Source organism: Centroberyx gerrardi, chromosome 15, assembly GCF_048128805.1.
Source record: "Centroberyx gerrardi isolate f3 chromosome 15, fCenGer3.hap1.cur.20231027, whole genome shotgun sequence".
Taxonomy (NCBI): Eukaryota; Metazoa; Chordata; class Actinopteri; order Beryciformes; family Berycidae; genus Centroberyx; species Centroberyx gerrardi.
The window spans coordinates 7,610,798-7,627,754 of NC_136011.1; the positions used below are offsets into that span (position 1 = coordinate 7,610,798).

At 43.9% G+C, this 16,957-nt stretch overlaps 1 protein-coding gene across 1 annotated transcript; it reads left to right on the forward strand.

Annotated features, from left to right (window-relative positions):
* The first annotated feature begins 15,032 nt into the window (after window positions 1–15,032).
* nanp (N-acetylneuraminic acid phosphatase) lies at window positions 15,033–16,929 on the forward strand. The gene is made up of 2 exons (XM_071913320.2): window positions 15,033–15,160; window positions 16,161–16,929. Exons 1-2 carry the CDS (start codon window positions 15,071–15,073, stop codon window positions 16,800–16,802), a joined length of 732 nt encoding a protein of 243 aa, XP_071769421.2. The 5' UTR covers window positions 15,033–15,070; the 3' UTR covers window positions 16,803–16,929.
* Window positions 16,930–16,957: the final 28 nt, after the last annotated feature.

Sequence of the window (16,957 nt, forward strand, 5' to 3'; positions counted from 1 at the left end):
AAGCGCTCAGCACCAGCGCTTCAAGCGCTCAACAGGTTGGTTGGTGGACACGCCCCCTAAGCTTTGGAAACGCTGCGTAGCAAAGGTGACGGATGCGCCGAAGAACCCATCAGGCGACAGCGGAGCACCCAGCTGGTCCTCCTTGTCCTTCTTCTTAAGGGCTGTCAGACCGAGCCACACATGCCGAGTACCGACAGTAGCCAGAGCCATGGCGTGTCCAGCGGCGGTGGCGATTCCCCTGGTTAAATTGTTCATCTGTCCCGCAATATGGGATACATGATCCAATTCAGAAGCGGAGAGGGAGGCTTTTCCAGTCGACACGGTGGATAGGGACACCCCCAGCAGCCCCAGGTTATTGGCCATGGCTGCCGTCTGGGCCGCCAGGTGGAAAAACTTGCCATAAAATTCCACCGTCTCCTTGTCTCTGGGTTGAGGAGGAGCATGTCTCCTGCTGCCAGACCAGCTGGTTGAGCCAGGAGAAAAATGAGCGGCCAGTGTGTCATCGAGCAGGGGAACACCAGAGCGGCAGATAGCGCCTTTCCCGTGGACATTGGAAAAATCAGAGAGACCGGAGATAGGAGCCTTGCAGCGGAGCGGCTCCTTCCAGGATGCTTCCACAGTCGCCCAAACCTCGTCCAAGGCGGGAGCGATGAAGACCGGCTTGGTCTCTTCAGCCGATATACTCCCTGGGCCAGGCGATCAGCAGCGCGAGGGGGTTCGGGGGGCGGAAGCGGGATCCCGGCGTTATCGGCGGCCGTCCTCATCACATTGGGGAAGTCTTGTTTCAACGATGGATGAGGTTGAGCGCCGGAGGTGAAGGATGCAGCCATGACGGAGACGGAGGAGATGTTGTCATCGCTGTCCCCCGGCAGCATCCCTTCTTCATCCTCCGCCACCAGGGGAGGAGCCAGCAGCGGAAGCGCTGTGAAAGGGGCAGAGGAGCAGGGCTCGGGTGAGCCGCTGCCGACCTCCGCCTCGCTGTCATCACAGCGGAGCTCAATTTCAGGGGAACGCTGATGCTGATGCTGATGCTGATAGCATTCGAAATGAGCCCAACGCTGCCGGCGTCTCACCATGGAGAGAGCCCTGCAGCTGCTGCAGTCCCGCGAGTCGGAGACACCATCCGCGGCGTGTTCCGGGCCGAGGCACTCGAAACACGCCTCATGCGGGTCCGTCGTCGCGATCAGGCCGGGGCAGCCCGGGCAGTATTTAGCGATGTTGGTCTCAGACGATGCCATCCTAGGCAAACTTGTTCGTCAGGCGCTGAAGAAAAAGTGGATGCTGAATGAGGGACCACTCGCCATTTATAGTGCGAGGCCCGATAGAGGGTGTATAGGCTCATCCTGATTGGCTGAGCACGTGCATGCAAATTTCAGTGCGCTGAGGCAACTAGATGAGTGGCTAAGCCAACAGAGCCCTGTTAGAGGGCTCCGCCTCTGTGAAATAGAACTTTATTGTCTGTGTGTGTTTTGGTTGGATATTCTGAACCCATTCATTAATGTATTCCTGGGCAAAATAGCATCATCAAGCCATTTGTGCTATTCCCTGTTTCCCTCACAGTGCAGCCAGTCCATACAGTGGGAGCCTTGCACACCACACATGTACATTCAGGTGGATTTATGAATGGTATGTGAGAAAGGTTTTTTTTTCCCATTCATAAAAGTCTGCGTGTTGTGCTGTATGCGTCTGAGTATCTCTTCTTTTTTTTTTTTCTTTGCAGGCCGGCTCATGACATTCTTTGTAGTTTACATTCCTCTTTGTAACCAGGTAATGGAGTGTGTGTGTCAGGCTGAATGGAACACACCAAACTGGACTGGCAAGGTCGCAGCAGCAGAAACACGCGAGGGCTCTATAATCTCCCGGCGCTCGCACGCACACACGTACACATGCAAACACACCCGCCGCGCTGCAGCTTCACACACAGTCAGCCTCAGACAGGAGCAGCAGTGCTTTTACAGCTTCAGCGTTGCTTTTATGTGTGTTTTACCTTACTTTATACCACTTTTCTGCTATGTGAAGCACTTTGTATCTGTGTAAGTGCAATAAAGCTTTACTTAAAGTCAATAAAGCTTTACTTACTGACTTACTTTTTGTTTTTTCTTTGTCAGAAATCTGATTTAGAGGAAGTAGGCTACTTTCCCAAAACTAAAACAGGCACACACTGCATGATTCTTCACACTTTTGTGTCAACACAGTGAATGACCTGTTTACCACGAAGCCAAAACAGTCTCCAACTCTTTGTAGACTTGTGTGTGTGTGTGTGTGTGATTTATGAATAAACCAAACCGTCTCTCTCTGGGCTGCAGGACTTGGCCCGGGCTGCACGGTAAGACGAGAGCAGATGAGGGTGTTCAGAGGTAAGATGAGCTGTCGAGGAGTTATTGTTACAGCGCAACCGTCACGTGTGGCGGCTCTGCCCCGACAACTCTCTGTTGCGCCGGCTTCTCACGAAAAGATCGAGCGAGGGAGGGGAAGGCTGCGCTGCGCGGCGCGGCGGAATATCTAATGAAGAATCTCTCAGAAGTGGCTATTAAGAGTCCCATGACTTCCAGCAGAATGTGTTACATCAGATAGATTGGTGCGCTCGCGTGGGATATCAAGATTTTTTAGCTGAAAAGGCCCCGGCTGTGGCGCTCACCTCAGCGGCACGGCACGGCGCTGGAGGGGCATCTCTGGCAAACTGTGTTCATCTCAGAAGACTGATAAAGCAACAGGAATATGAGATGCTTACAGGGAGCACATTTCACTGACTCATGCCAGCATCGCATATCAAAGTGAATGTAGAATAGAAAATGAATGGAGCACATTTGGAAATATGGCATTCTACTATAATATACAAAAAGAATAATACATTTTGCCAATAGTTAGATAGTCTAACAAGGCAAAAGATGATTTTTATGAGTCAATTATAAAGCTGTTATTGCAACAATTTATGTTGACTGGTTGCCTCCCTGGATACTAGTTCCTCCTCCACCTGGCGACAGTTACATGACTCATAATAAAAATCAAATCAAATATTAAACAAATTATTGACAGTTATGTGTGTCTTCCAGGCTTTGAAACGCCCTGCCTGAGGAGCGTGGGCTGGCAAAACCAGTGTTATCTTTTAAATCTCTTCTCAAAACACATCTCTGCAAACAGGCTTTTATGGGATTTCTTTTCACCTATTTTATTCTGTCTGTCTGTCTGTTTATGTAACCCTGAATTTTATATGCTTGGCACTTTTCATCAATTACCTTACCAGTATGTATTCGTTCTTGTTTTATTGCTTTGTAAAACACTGTTTTGAAAAGTCCTGCACAAGTAAAGTCTCTTATTACATTGTATTAATAAGGAGCAGTGCAATATGCCCTTTCTCTGAAAATGATTTGGCTCCTGTAGGATTGAACATCTATCCTGCATATTGACAAGTATTCATGTAAACTGAGGGAAGAAATAGCTGAGGCACAAGCAGCAGCTTGTAACTGCAGTATAAAGCAGAGTCACCAGTCTGCAAGGAGGCTGTCAGACTTACATTTACATGTAAGGCATTCTAGATCACCAACATTAGAACAATAGGGAAAAGTGCAAGGGTCAGAGCCACAGCATCCAGGCAATAGATGTAACAAATATTCCTGTGTCTCTTGAATATCTATGCAAGAACGTATAATAGTATGAAAGAAGAAATAGGAAGAAAAACAAGACAGCAACAAGTTCAAATGCAAGTAGAGGAAAGTAAAGGTGAAGGAGGTGTTTTTGAGCATGGTAGATAGTTTGGTGACCTACATCTGATATTTCATCACATTAACAAATAATAATGTCTCGTCAGTCATCAGCCATTACTCCCTTGACATGTAGTCGACATAAGGAAGCTTCAAAGGCAGCGAATGACATCATGCAGCGACTTCGCCGCAGCTTAGTCTCCCGTGAATCGACGCCCCGGCGAGGGAGTAACCCCTCTCGCCGCTTCTTTTCATGGGAAAAATATTTGCCGACTTATCTTATTCCTCTGCCGTGTTTACATCACGGTTAACCCTAATCCAGTCTCATTTCGTTTCCAAACGCCGAGATTTGTGCTGCTTCATTGAGAGCTACACTTATCTGTAATCTCTTTGATCGAGGCCTTTTCAGCGACGCTCCAGCCAGCCAGGGCCTCCTCCCCGCAGGATTGGCTACATCTGAACTAAGTGTGCGGTAATTACCGGACTGCCGCTAGTGGCACTGACAGCTTCCCATTGTGTTGTGTAAGCCCTGCCAGTCCTTCCTGGCGTTAAGATGAGTGTGCTGAATTTAACACTTTCGACAGAACGTAGTGACAGACCTTTGTTTGCGTTTGTTTACTCGTTGCTAATTGATGTCAATATGCTCTACTTTCCTCCCTCCTGCCTGGAGTATTTATAAGACACAATGAGAGAATATCAGGAAGTGCAATAAGGTCAAAGGCCTCAATAAAGCATAATATGGCTCATTAAATAGGACTAAAAAGTGAATATATATTATTTTATGCACTAGACATACGTTATTTTCAGCTTAGCTCAGTCAGCCATAGTTACACCTTTTGTTTGCGTGAAGCTCATTGAAGTATGACGTGCGAGTACGCCTTACACAGCAATGTCATCACCATGGACAATATGTTTTTACAAGCATTTAGGCGTATTGAGGCAATCTCCGTCCCACCCCGGGGGAAAAAAAGCAACCCACATCAACTGGAACTCGGCGTGAACGAGCGAGAAGGAAAACGTGTCGCTCTCCGTCGGGGCCGTCTAACCGCTGGGTTTATGCTAATAGACTGAAACTCAGAGTGTCACGCTGTAAGTGACATTCCCACCCAGCTCTTGTCTGTGAACACGGACGTGAATATCTTCCTTAATCCCACTTTGTGAGAACTATGGTAGTATCTTCAGTATGTCGAACCAAATTAGGTCATGCATATTTTCTGAAAAGTAATTGTCAACCACATTCACAAGCCACGAATCAAGTCACGATCAGTTTTGATTTGGTTTGCCGGTGGTATGCAGTGTGCAATAGCTTCTATTTTTAACATGGATGTATTTGCTTTCGGCTGTCATTGTGTTTGCCCAGTTGGCTCGAATTTGCTGCTCTGATGCTCTGGTTGGAAAAAAAAAAACCCCCAAAAAACCATCAAGCCAGGTAAACAACAATGTGGTGCCATTTTGTCTGTTCCTTTTATCAGATGATTTACAACTTCCTGGTTTTGCATTTGGTGGGTGGAAAAAAACAAAACGATTCTATGCAAAAAGGAAAGGGAAAAGATGTCCTGGGTTTGTTTTTGACATAACTGGTAGAATTCCCAACTCCGGTGAACTCAGATGCACCTAGGTGACTCTCTTTTCTGTTACCAGTGTGTGTGTGTGTGTGTGTGTGTGTGTGTTCATTTGACCGGGGATAAGGCTGCACCATAGGGACCTGGAGACAGTTTTGACAGGGGGACCATGACCCAAACCTGTGGGAATATGTTGAGGAATTGAAAAAGATAAGAAAAGCTAAGTATGAGTTCCAGTTGGTGCTGCCAGAATAAACCTTATAGCCGCCTGTCAAGGTCATTTTGATCAAAATATATGAAAAGAAATTGCCTATTTGTGGATCCACACATTTCATTTCATTTCTTTTCATTTGTTTTGAGGTACAAACTGGAAATCTAAGGTTGTCCCTGCAGTTTGCTCGTATTGAACCTGTGCTTGTCTCCTCATTTCCCTCAAGACACCAGAGATACCATAATAAAACACAAGACTATGGAGCTCCTGGGTGATGTGAGAGGTGTATCTATACATATTTGTACTGCTGCAGACTGATACATGTCATGAGAAAGATAATCCAGCAGCAGGATTAAGCAATAAGACCTAACAATTATGCGTGCTCCAAACACGCAGTTCTCCTTTACAAGCCAATTTGAGTCACCATCATCATTCCAGGAATATAACCCATAGCCTGGGTCATCATCAGCTCACCAGCACGTAGCACCAGTCGCAGCAGTCCCAACACATCATTAACAGCTTACTCACCGCCGGGGCCCTTACTCATGGAAAAATGCTCTTAGGCCTAAAATAATTTCAGCACGCATCCACGTACTTTACGTGCCCCCAGGTTATACCATTCACCACAGATGAGATGTAGCGTTTGGTCGCCAATCTGATATAACATCCAAGCTGGTTGAATGGTAGCAGTTATTCTACAAGCGTCTCTCGTAATGGCACCATACTAAGTCACATTACGAGGAAATACACTGAATGTAGAAAATGTCAGGGACTCTTAGTGTTTTCCTGAAGCACAATGATGAGGTGAATCCAGGTAAAAGCCATTATCCCTTATTGATTTGCCTTATTAAATCTATACCAATCACAAAGGAGGAGATGTAGATGAAGAGAAGCAGATGAGTTACAGAAGGATTTTTAAGCTTTGAGACAAGTGAGATGTGAGAAAACACACTTTTACAGATTTGCATTTATATGTAAGTGTTTTTGGGGATTTTTGCCCATTTTAACCCTTGTGTGGTGTTCGGGTTTTTTGGACCAGATTTCAATGTTTACTAAAAGAAAAATGCTAAAATGAATTATTTTTTCAACCTGAGACTCATTGGCTTTGGCTCATTTTCTGTGAAGAACATGTACACTGGACCCGAGGGTAATAAAAGTGTGTGTGTGTGGGTGAAAACAAGTAAAAATGAAACAAAAAGGTTTGTTGTGTGCCTTCACTCTACCTGGGCCTGCTGTTTCAACACAGCACCGAGAACCTGTCTGCTCCCGCTTTTCCTGCACTCTTCACCCTCTGCAGTGTGCGAAACTCATATTTTGCGGGAACCTGCACAATGTCATTTCGAAACATTGTAAACGGTCAGTATTTTCCCACACTCTACCCCAGCCAGGTGCAAATTGGGGGAGAAACACAACACATAAATAGCTTTGCGTGTGTGGCTCCTTACCACAGTCGATCAGTATGGCGAAAGGAATCTCTGCTCAGAACGCCTTTTGCAGAGAGAGAAGCTGGTGTGGAAGGAGCGTCTTCCGCTTTGGAAGATGAAGAATTTTCCGAATATGAGGATCATTTTCTCTGTAAATTCGGAGTCTGACAGTAAATTGGAAGAAGAGGATGAGATTGACCCTATTTTTTACATAAATTGTTATGGCTGTGTTGTTTTAAAAATCAAATAATGTTGTGGGTCCACCAGACCCGTGAATATTGGGTGAATAACAAAAACATTAATCTTGTGCTGTTTCTTAGTTTTTTAATCTCATTTAATTTCACATTTATATTTCTTTCAACTTTTTTTTCTATTGACAGTCGAGTAGAGTCAAGTCAAGTCAGGTTTATTCCTACAGCTCTTCATCACAAAAGCATGTTTCAAAGGACTTTACAAAGCACAAACCTACCTAAATCTAACTAAACAGTAGTCAATCACAAACCAAAATGATGGAATACAAGGAAACAAAATTAAGCACAACACACAAAATTGTATCCTTATTTTTATCCCAACATTATGTATTTCACCATTCTCGTCTTTACTTCTTCCTGTAAAACACTTTGTAAACTCTGCTTTTAGATAAGTGGCATATAAATAAAGTTTATTATCATTATTATTACTATGTTGAAACTCAGTCAGCTGTAGAAGGGCCAGTCACCCGATCTCCCTCAGCGATAATCATCAGCAAAGCACCAACAGATAAACAGTGTAAACCCCCCCTGTCTTTCTAGCGCTCCACATCATGTGCAGACTAACAGACACAGGTGTAATTGTGCTCAGGGCAGAAGCTATGGATGAAAGGAGCAGGAGGGAGGAGAAGGCCTCTTTGTCGTCCATCGCGGGCCGCCGTGCACAACAAAGGTTCCCTTGAGGCTCTGCGGGCCGGGTCAGAGGTCCCGGGCCTGTCAGCCAGGTGAGATAAAAGAAGGGTCCGGCCATCAGTCATCGGCCCTTATCGGCCCCTCCTCCGACTCGTCTGGGACCCTGCTCCGTGAGAAAAAGCCCCCCAGGAAGTTGAGTGGAATGTGATTTGCCGGGGCTCCTGAGCCTCTTTGATTCATTCCTTTCTCTCCTTCGCTCTCGCTCTGTCTCTTTCTCCCTCTCTAAATGTTTCTCTAACATCCCACCATGACTGTGATGTTTGCTGCATGTTTATAGATTTGAGTATGTAGCATTTAAGGGCATCCTTATATTCTCAATAAACTGTCTGTCTGTCCCTGTATGTACTGTAGATCTAAGTTTGCTGTCATTTCATATAGTCTCAGTCTACATATTTACTACAGTTAGTTAAAGGAAACTGGTTGGTATATTTTGGAGCATGCTTGCTCGCAGTGCCCTGGAAACAAAATCCAGTTGATCCAATTATGTAATGACATAAGCCATATAGTCACCGCTAAAAGAAGAAGTCTTTGCAGACTTTTCCCACTCCCTAAGGGGAAGAATACATGAGAACACGACTCCATGCATACTCCAAATTACCACTTCTTCTATATACCAGTATGCACTTTTTGCATCATATTAGTAATGTATGCCATGATGTAGTGGTAAATACAAAGATGGGGAAACTATGAACAGTTAGTAATCACCATGAGATGGATAATCAGTGTCACCAGTGTAAACAAAACAATAGCATATTTTACATTAACATGAAACATTCAGTTAGATTTCATTTTCTTGAAGCAACTTGCAACTCTCATGATATTTCCCTTTTCATTTTCTTTTTATTTCATTTCTGAATTTCTTCTGATTTATACTACAGTTGTCCAGCGTTTCACACTCTGTGTATATATGTGTGTGTGTGTGTGTGAGTGTGTGAGTGTGTGCGCGCGCATGTCTGTGTAGGTGTAACCTCGCTGTCTACTGTTTATTGCGCAGAAAATGATAAAACCAGCTTTGGCAGTCTGTCAGTGACAGTTGGATGAGTATCCTGTACCATAGCATGTTACACATATTTGGCACAGTGAACAGAAACTGAGCTGTTCATTATCCACCATGACATGACTATATTCTCTAGATAGGATGGGAAATACTTCTGTATTACCAGCTCTATTTGCAAGAAACTATGGAAATGAATGTGTCTCATAGAACTAGTAAATTTAAAATACAGGCAGGGTACTAATGCTACCTATAGGTATCTTTCAGCTTGAAACACTGATCAAATTAGTTTGAAAACCAGTGTATCTTGATCCTGTCTGTTTTATATGTGCATGCATGTAAACAATTCCTGCTTAAAGTGGTAATCCACAAGCTTTTTTTTCCAGGAAAGACCTACCAGACACTGTTTAGAACAGCAAATGTAAAAGCTTCATCAACTGGCTATAGGTTGAATCACTATTGTGTTATATCAATCGGTGATAGAGAGTAGCAAAACATGTATTTATATGAAAACGTCACAGATTATTACTTTAAATGTCTGTTGTGAGGTGGTGTTTGATACAGTAAAGGCAAGAGAAAACAGTTCTGCCAAAGTCCCATGTCAGAGGTGAGGGCTGGATGATGTCACTGGCAGGGCTCAACCCTGAACGCTGCACTCAGAGACAAGGACAGGGGGGGGAATGACACACAGAATCCATATGGAGTCATGTCTCCTCCACGTCAGATCCAGACCCTCCATCTGGAAGCCTCCTTTAAACCTCCGTGCTCGACACTGGGGACGTCTATCAACACTCCAAATATTCAAATGGAAAGTGTCAGCGGCGTGCTTAATCAGAGTCAAGCAGCCATACCATCTGTTCCCTCCGCTCCAAGGATTTCTGCATTGACTCAACATCATGATCCAATCAGATCAGACTTGATTGGGTTTGTTTTCTGATCCTTGAGCAGAAACGTTCAGCGTAAACCGCGGGCAGCTGTCAAGGTATAAACAAAAAAAGAGTGAGAAAAGATCTCAGAGGAGAAGTGGTGTGTTACTGTTTTCCAGCTATTCGTCAAACCATCACCTAGATCATCATTCCATAATCTGAGCGGTTTTATTAGATTTTACGTACACAGTGCACACCTATAAAAGTTTGCTCTAAGCTTGCCGCCTTGTCTAACGATGAATGATGAATGATGAATAATGATGTAACGCAGGGAAGGCCAAGCTGCCGTCAATCGGCTGCTGTTTTGAAATTTTGCATTGAAATAGCTCGGCTTTCAAAATTTCCCTCCATGACTTTTCCGACACCCACTGTCTGTACAAACCAGTGTTGTTCCACTTTCAAAATCACACAAGGAAATAGTAGTTATGATTACATTTCCCCCTTCAATTGACGCCTTGCTGGCCTTCTCTTAGACCCAAAATCCACTTGCTTTTCTTGAGTTAAATTCAACTTCTGGCTTGTGGTTTTCGATGTCAGTTGAGAAAAAGAGGTTAAAAGCCTAATGCAAGCTGTTTCCATAAGAGACAGCATTGCTTTTCACAGGCTACACTGTTGCTGATAGACTTGGTAACAGCAAGGTGTGTATGTGCCGCGGTTTGAATCGCGTGTGTTGAGGAGGCATCAAAGCCTTTGATGCTCCTTGTCCAGTCGCCTGTCTCAGCCTGTCCCGTCTTGTCCTTGTCCAGTCAGCCCGAAAATTGTACCTTTGGGATACAGTGACGTGATGCAGGATCTGTAGTGTAACTCCTCCGGGTTAGAGGAGCTCCATCGCACGCGCTCGCACCGACATTTACTCCAGGCTACTCATACCTCATCTGTGAGTCAGATCAAGAAGAAAGCCACCTCCTAACACTCTCTGATTCACAGTTCAGGATGTAAACTGCTGGTTTTCCTCTTATCCTTATGAATTTACAGAAATAACAGGAGTCCTACCATTTACCCATGGAAAACTGTTCTCCAAAATGTGTCCTCAAGCACTGAAAAAGTCACATTAAAGGTGCAATAAGTCAAATTTTTACTGCCCCAAGGCACAAAATGATCATAATATACTGTATCTACACAGGGTTGATAGCTGTTGTTCAATACCAATGACTCAGCAATTACTTTGACAGCTGATGTCTGTCTTTCAAAACTCACTTTACTCTGTTTTGGAAGAAAAACTCCCCACCCACTGGAATTTTAAGACACCCTGCACCTCCTCAAGTGACCGGTGTCACAAGCAAATGACACAGCAATATTAATATTCCAGTATTTTGCACGGTAACATATAATCCATTCACTAGATGTTCCTGTTGGATCTCTGCTGTAATCGGCTCGGTGACTCATCTCTATTGCGAAACGTGATTTTATAATTGGTGTCATTTACAAGCCTCTGTACGCTGTGCCAGAGATCTGTCCATGTTGTTGCAATTTGTTGGTCGCTGCCTATGTCAATAAAGGTCATTCTGTAGATTACTTAACGTCACAGTGAAACAGCATTTTGAGAGCATCTTGCTCTCTTTCCTGTTGAAACCGGATATTGGGGCAGGACATAGCTGATATCCCATAATGCTAATGGGATATCAGTTAGGGAGAGAAAGGCTATTTTATTTGATGGAAGTTAAAAAATCTGTGATGGTTTTATTGGTTGGATTATTTATTTACATGGTGGTGACTACTAAAGACACTGTTTACAGGAAATAAAAGTAATGGGATTTTGAACATTTTTTTTTTTTTTTGGCATTTATCGTTAAATAAGTGTGTATTATAACATGGAAAATTAGCTAACAAGGTGAAAAAGTAGTTTTTCATGTAATTGTTACTATAATTCCCCTTAAAATCCACCTTTTAAATGAATAGTAAACATATTCTATAGTGTTGAATAGTCAGGAATGTTTTCTTCAAGACAACTTGATCTGAACCAGATTCAGCTTCTATCCCATCACTCTCCACACAGCCGCTCCCCTCTGGAAAGGCACTACAGAGTGGGACTGGGTGGGATTACAGGGTGACTTTACACTCTCTACCACCTTCAGCGGCCCGGGCTCCCAGGGCTATACTCCAGTGACCACACATATTTCACTCCCCTCCCCCCCCCCTGCTGCTGCGCTGGTTCAGCGGCTGGTCAGGAGAACTCAGGTGTGTCAGCGGGGAGACAGCAGGGGCTCCAGGGAGCGCTGGCGGTCTGCCAGACAGCCATGGGAGGTCCCGTCTCTCACCGGCAGGAGCACCCAGCATACCCACACTTCAACTGATGCACACTGATAGATACACATATTCCTCCACAGCACACACGCTAAAAAGTGCAGTCGCATTCCCAAACACACATGTACACACATATACACAGACACAAATACTACAATATTGCAAGACCACATATACCTGCAAACTATAGCTCTTTCTCACTATGTTATGTTGACTTTTTTCAGACTCAAGAGTATAGCAAGCAGTGTCAGCTATAAGAATTGACTGAATCAGATATAAAATATGTGCCACTGACGTCTGCAGGCTATAAGCTGCTGGTGGCCTCTAACATACAATTTACATAAGCTTCACTGAATAGCATATCGCTCCTTGATCATGCAGTGCGTTGCATAACCGCCTGAGGAGGCACCATCCTGCCCCACATCACTTTGTTTGTGTTTTGTGTGTACGTGCAGGTTGCCAGACGCCCCCTGTTACCATGACAAGTGCCATTAGCCACACCAGTGTTTCTGCATTTAGAATGGAGTTCATACATTCCCCTGCCCTTGATAAAATCTCACATCTATGTGTGTGTGTGTGTGTGTGTGGCCAGTGTTTGTCTGTATATCAGAGGCAAGGCGGACGGGAGCACCTTGACAAAGAGAGAGGTCAGTTGAGTTCCAGCTATCGCTCTCCGCTCTATTGCCGCATCGCTGGCATATTTGATCAGGATCATGTGAACGGAGGAATGTTCAATATTTTGGAGCCATGTAACGATTGGAGATATTCAAATTGGAATAACCCGGGTCACAGTGACTTATAGCTAACTGACGCCCCGAGGAAGCATGGCAAGGGTGAGCCGTATCTATATCTACATTTTAAAAGCGTTCTGTACACATTCTGTTGAGGTTCTCTGACGTCACGCAGAGCTCAGAACATGCAAATAAAGTTGACAGCTCCATTCCCTTTAGATAACCTATCACTGGCCCAGGAGCAGCAGCAGCTCAATCCTCTGGATCCCAAGCACTAAGCTCCCTCCTCTGATGGACTAGAGGTGCTTTACACTCACCTGTCTCTCTGGCTTACTCACCGCACACTTGTCCCATCCAATCCGCACCCGCAATTGCTCACAAAAGAGGGGCAATCCTGCCTCCCACACCACCCACACACACCTGTACACACTCAGATTGCAAACACCGCTCCCTTAAACGAACAGCCCCAACTGTAAAGAACCTCATTTCAGGGGTTCAGGTGAAGGGGAGGGGCACAAAAACAGCCTTTTAACCAATGGAAAAAGAGGACACACCCATGTTATCTTCATGCTCTGGATAGGTTATATGATGACCCTTATAATAATTATTCTTTTTTTATTTTGGGGGGGAGGGGTGGTGCCCAGCTGAGAGATAGCGTGCAGCTGTGACCACCCACACAGATAAAAGAGGACTGGTGTGTGTGTGTGCGTGTGTGTGTGTGTGTGTGCCGTGCAGACAAAAGGCAACAGGCCTCACCGGTCCCTCACATGCATGCAGCTTCTTAGAAGTCACACTGTTAGGGAAGTCATTTGCTTCCCCCCCCCCCCCCCCCCCCCCCCCACATCACAGGGGAAATTCCGTCTTATATTTTGCGAGTAAGATCACACTCCATGTATCCACTGTTTATGTTTCTCTTCCCTTTTTAAGGTTAAGAGGTAATAAAAAAAATGGTTTGGAGTTCATTTGCTGGATGTCTGTCATTTACACAAGCGTTTCCCTCTTTCGCATGCAAGCAGCAGGTGTTGTTTGTTCTGATAGATAATAGCAGGTTAGTCCTCTCACTCCGTTTCCTGATTTATAGTTTATCTTTGACGTTTTTGCGTCCGAGGTAATTGAAATAATGAGGCTAGGTTTCTTATAAAGAGCTACAGTCAAAATCCTGCATAGGTAACGTGAGAAAGGCTTGTTGTGATTTCTGATTGGGTTTGGTAGTGCAACAGGCCTGCACACTATTGCGTGTGAACCTCTGGCCCCGTGCCAGATGACAGAGCAAGCAAAAGGACGGGTTGCATAAGAATTGAGGTATGTTTTGATTTTGAAAGTGTGTGTGTGTGTGTTTAGATTGGGGCAATGCGTGGTCAAGAGTCACGTAGAGGGTTTAATTAGACAAGTGACGGTTCTACACACACACTCTCATTGTTTCCTGTTCATTTTGATTGGGCTCTTTCTAAGAATAGGCTTGGTCTGTAATTTAATCGCAGAGGGATGGAAAATTGATGATGGAAAATGGTGTATGGTGTCTCAAACACAGTGTATTAATGGAGACAAACTGCTCCATTTTGCTCCAAAGCCCATTTCCCCTAGTGAAAAATCACTGTAATATTCCTATAATATTCCTATAGTGACATATAGTGTGTCTATTGTACTCAGAAGTGACATAATCGTACTTTATACTCATTTATTTCCTATGCTATAATATTCCTATAACATCCCAGTATGACGTTTAAAGTGTGTTTGCTTTTGGTATTTTTTTTTATTTTATTTCCTATGATATCACTATAATATTCCTAGAGAGACTTATAGAGTGTGTATATAGTGAGTGTATAGTGACCTTATTATACTTTTTTTTTGCATTATTATTACTCTCCTGTGATATTATTATAGGACTTCTGTGGTATATGTTTTACCTGTAGTAGCCTATCTACATGCTATTTAAAATTGTTGCTAACATTTGTATAGTATCCTTTTAAAAATGATAGGATTACTGTACAGTAGTCTTTTGTAAGGGTCTGCGTCACGCACAGATTTCTATTATACCACATACACGTTTCCAAAGTTTGAGTCTGTTTTACTGTTTCTTAGAAGAACTGGGGCGACTGAAAGAAATCCTGCTGCGTCAGACTGGAGGGGAAGATGATTGAGAGCCTTATTAGAAAGTCTTGGCAAAGAATTGAATTGTAATTTTGATACATTGGCGCCCTCTCGCGGATGAAACTAGCAAATACAAAACATTTGTCAGAACTACAACTCCTGTCATGCAATTTAAACGCCAGGCGACCACTTCCGCAAATACACGAAGTATTTTTGTCGTAACCAGATAAACGTGGTCCCCAGCAATGGATGGGGAATCTGTTAAAGCAATATTGTTCGACTTGGACAACACACTCATAGAAACAGCTCGTGCAGGCGCAGTGGCGATACAAAAGGTGAATTGAATCCTCAGTATCAGATCAAGTTGTGTAGGTGCTCATTCAACTCTCAGTTAAACAGGGTGGAGTGTAGCAGTTGAATGGCAATGCCAAAAGATTAATGTCTAAGAATGATAATACATTTCAGCTAACGTCAACTTGATTTTATTTAGACTGTTTTCATGACTATGCTAATAATTGATTCAGCTAATAGACGGTCTTCAGTTGTGATTGGCTCAGTCGCGTTCAAGGAATCTCAAAGGAAAAGTCAGACGCGTCCACGTCAGAGCCATGCACGTGACTGCTAATTGGGATGGTTGGCTATTGGAGACTTATGAAAATTGTCTTAATAAATTAGAGACAAAGTGAAGAAAACGGAGGTGTGCTGACCTCAGTTTTTGAAGTTCAAACGCGCTCTACCTTGTCTTGGCACTGACATTTATAGTGTTTTCATAGTAGATTTTGATTAATGTCGCACTATCTGACGTTTCCTTATTAGCTATATTCCTTGGTTCGAAGCCATTGACAAAACCCGGTAAACGCACATCTTTAACCTCATAACAGGTTTAATATTAATGCATTCAATTAAAATCCCCACTAGTTTGCTACTGTTCAAGAACTGTGTTGCTTGGCGGAAAAATAACGTTTAATTACTGGGGCTGTTAAAAAAATAAAAAAAAACAGTTTGCTGGAACATTTGCTTTGTTTTTTATTACAATGGCATGTAGCCGCTGCTAAATAAAATCAACAACTATATTACTTGGTGAAAGAACAGGCTAACATTTAACCAATATTATATATAATTAGCATAATTAAAAATGAGATCGACTTAACATTTGTTTTCTCTTTGTATTACAGTGTTGTGTTAACTGCTGTATTCTTTTGCTTTGTATCATGCCTAATTAAACCTGTTAGCTTTTCAAAAATGACTGTAGCTACAGCAGGCCTCTTATGGTTTATTGCTTAATTATACTGACTGCAATTTTACAAGGTCATGTGCTGTGTTTGAATCTCACAGACTAGTGAACTTCTGAAGACCGCCCTGGGCCTTGATGACAACACCATCAGCAGCATTTGTGACAAGTTCAAGCACAAGCTTCTGCATGAGACTTTTGACCCCACAGCAGGCAGGTCCATAGACGAGGTGCGTGTGGGCCACTGGCAGGAGGGCATTCAGGAGATCCTGGGTAGCTGTCCCACACCCTCTCTGCCGGTTGACTGCTACAATCTGTGGAAGAACAGTCGCTTGGAGATTCTTAGTCTATCTCCTGAAATATGCAGCCTGCTGAAGGAACTCCGGAGCAAATACAAGCTGCTGCTGCTGACCAACGGGGAAACTCAGACCCAGAGGGAGAAAGTGGTGGCGGCTGGATGTGAGGAGTTCTTTGATGCCGTTGTGATCGGGGGAGAACATGCAGAGCAGAAACCGTTCGTCTCCATCTTCAGACTCTGTTTCAGCCTGCTGGCGGTGGAGGCCCAGGACTGTGTTATGGTTGGAGACTCCCTGGACACAGACATCGAGGGAGGCTTCAATGCTGGGGTACGGGCTTCAGTTTGGATCAGCAACACAGGAGGCGCTCTGCCAGAGGGTTCAGTTAACCCAGACTATACCATTCCAACCGTGCTAGACCTGCCAGGTATTTTGGTAGAACTGAAATGAGGACAACTGGTGATGTAAATGAACCATGTGTGAAGCAATCTAACGAGGAGGAATATCATTAAAGAAGCTGGGATATTGTGGGAATTTTATTACATTTAGGTCCAGAGATAAATATAAATGAGTAAGACATTTTTCCAACTTGAATATTTGCACCA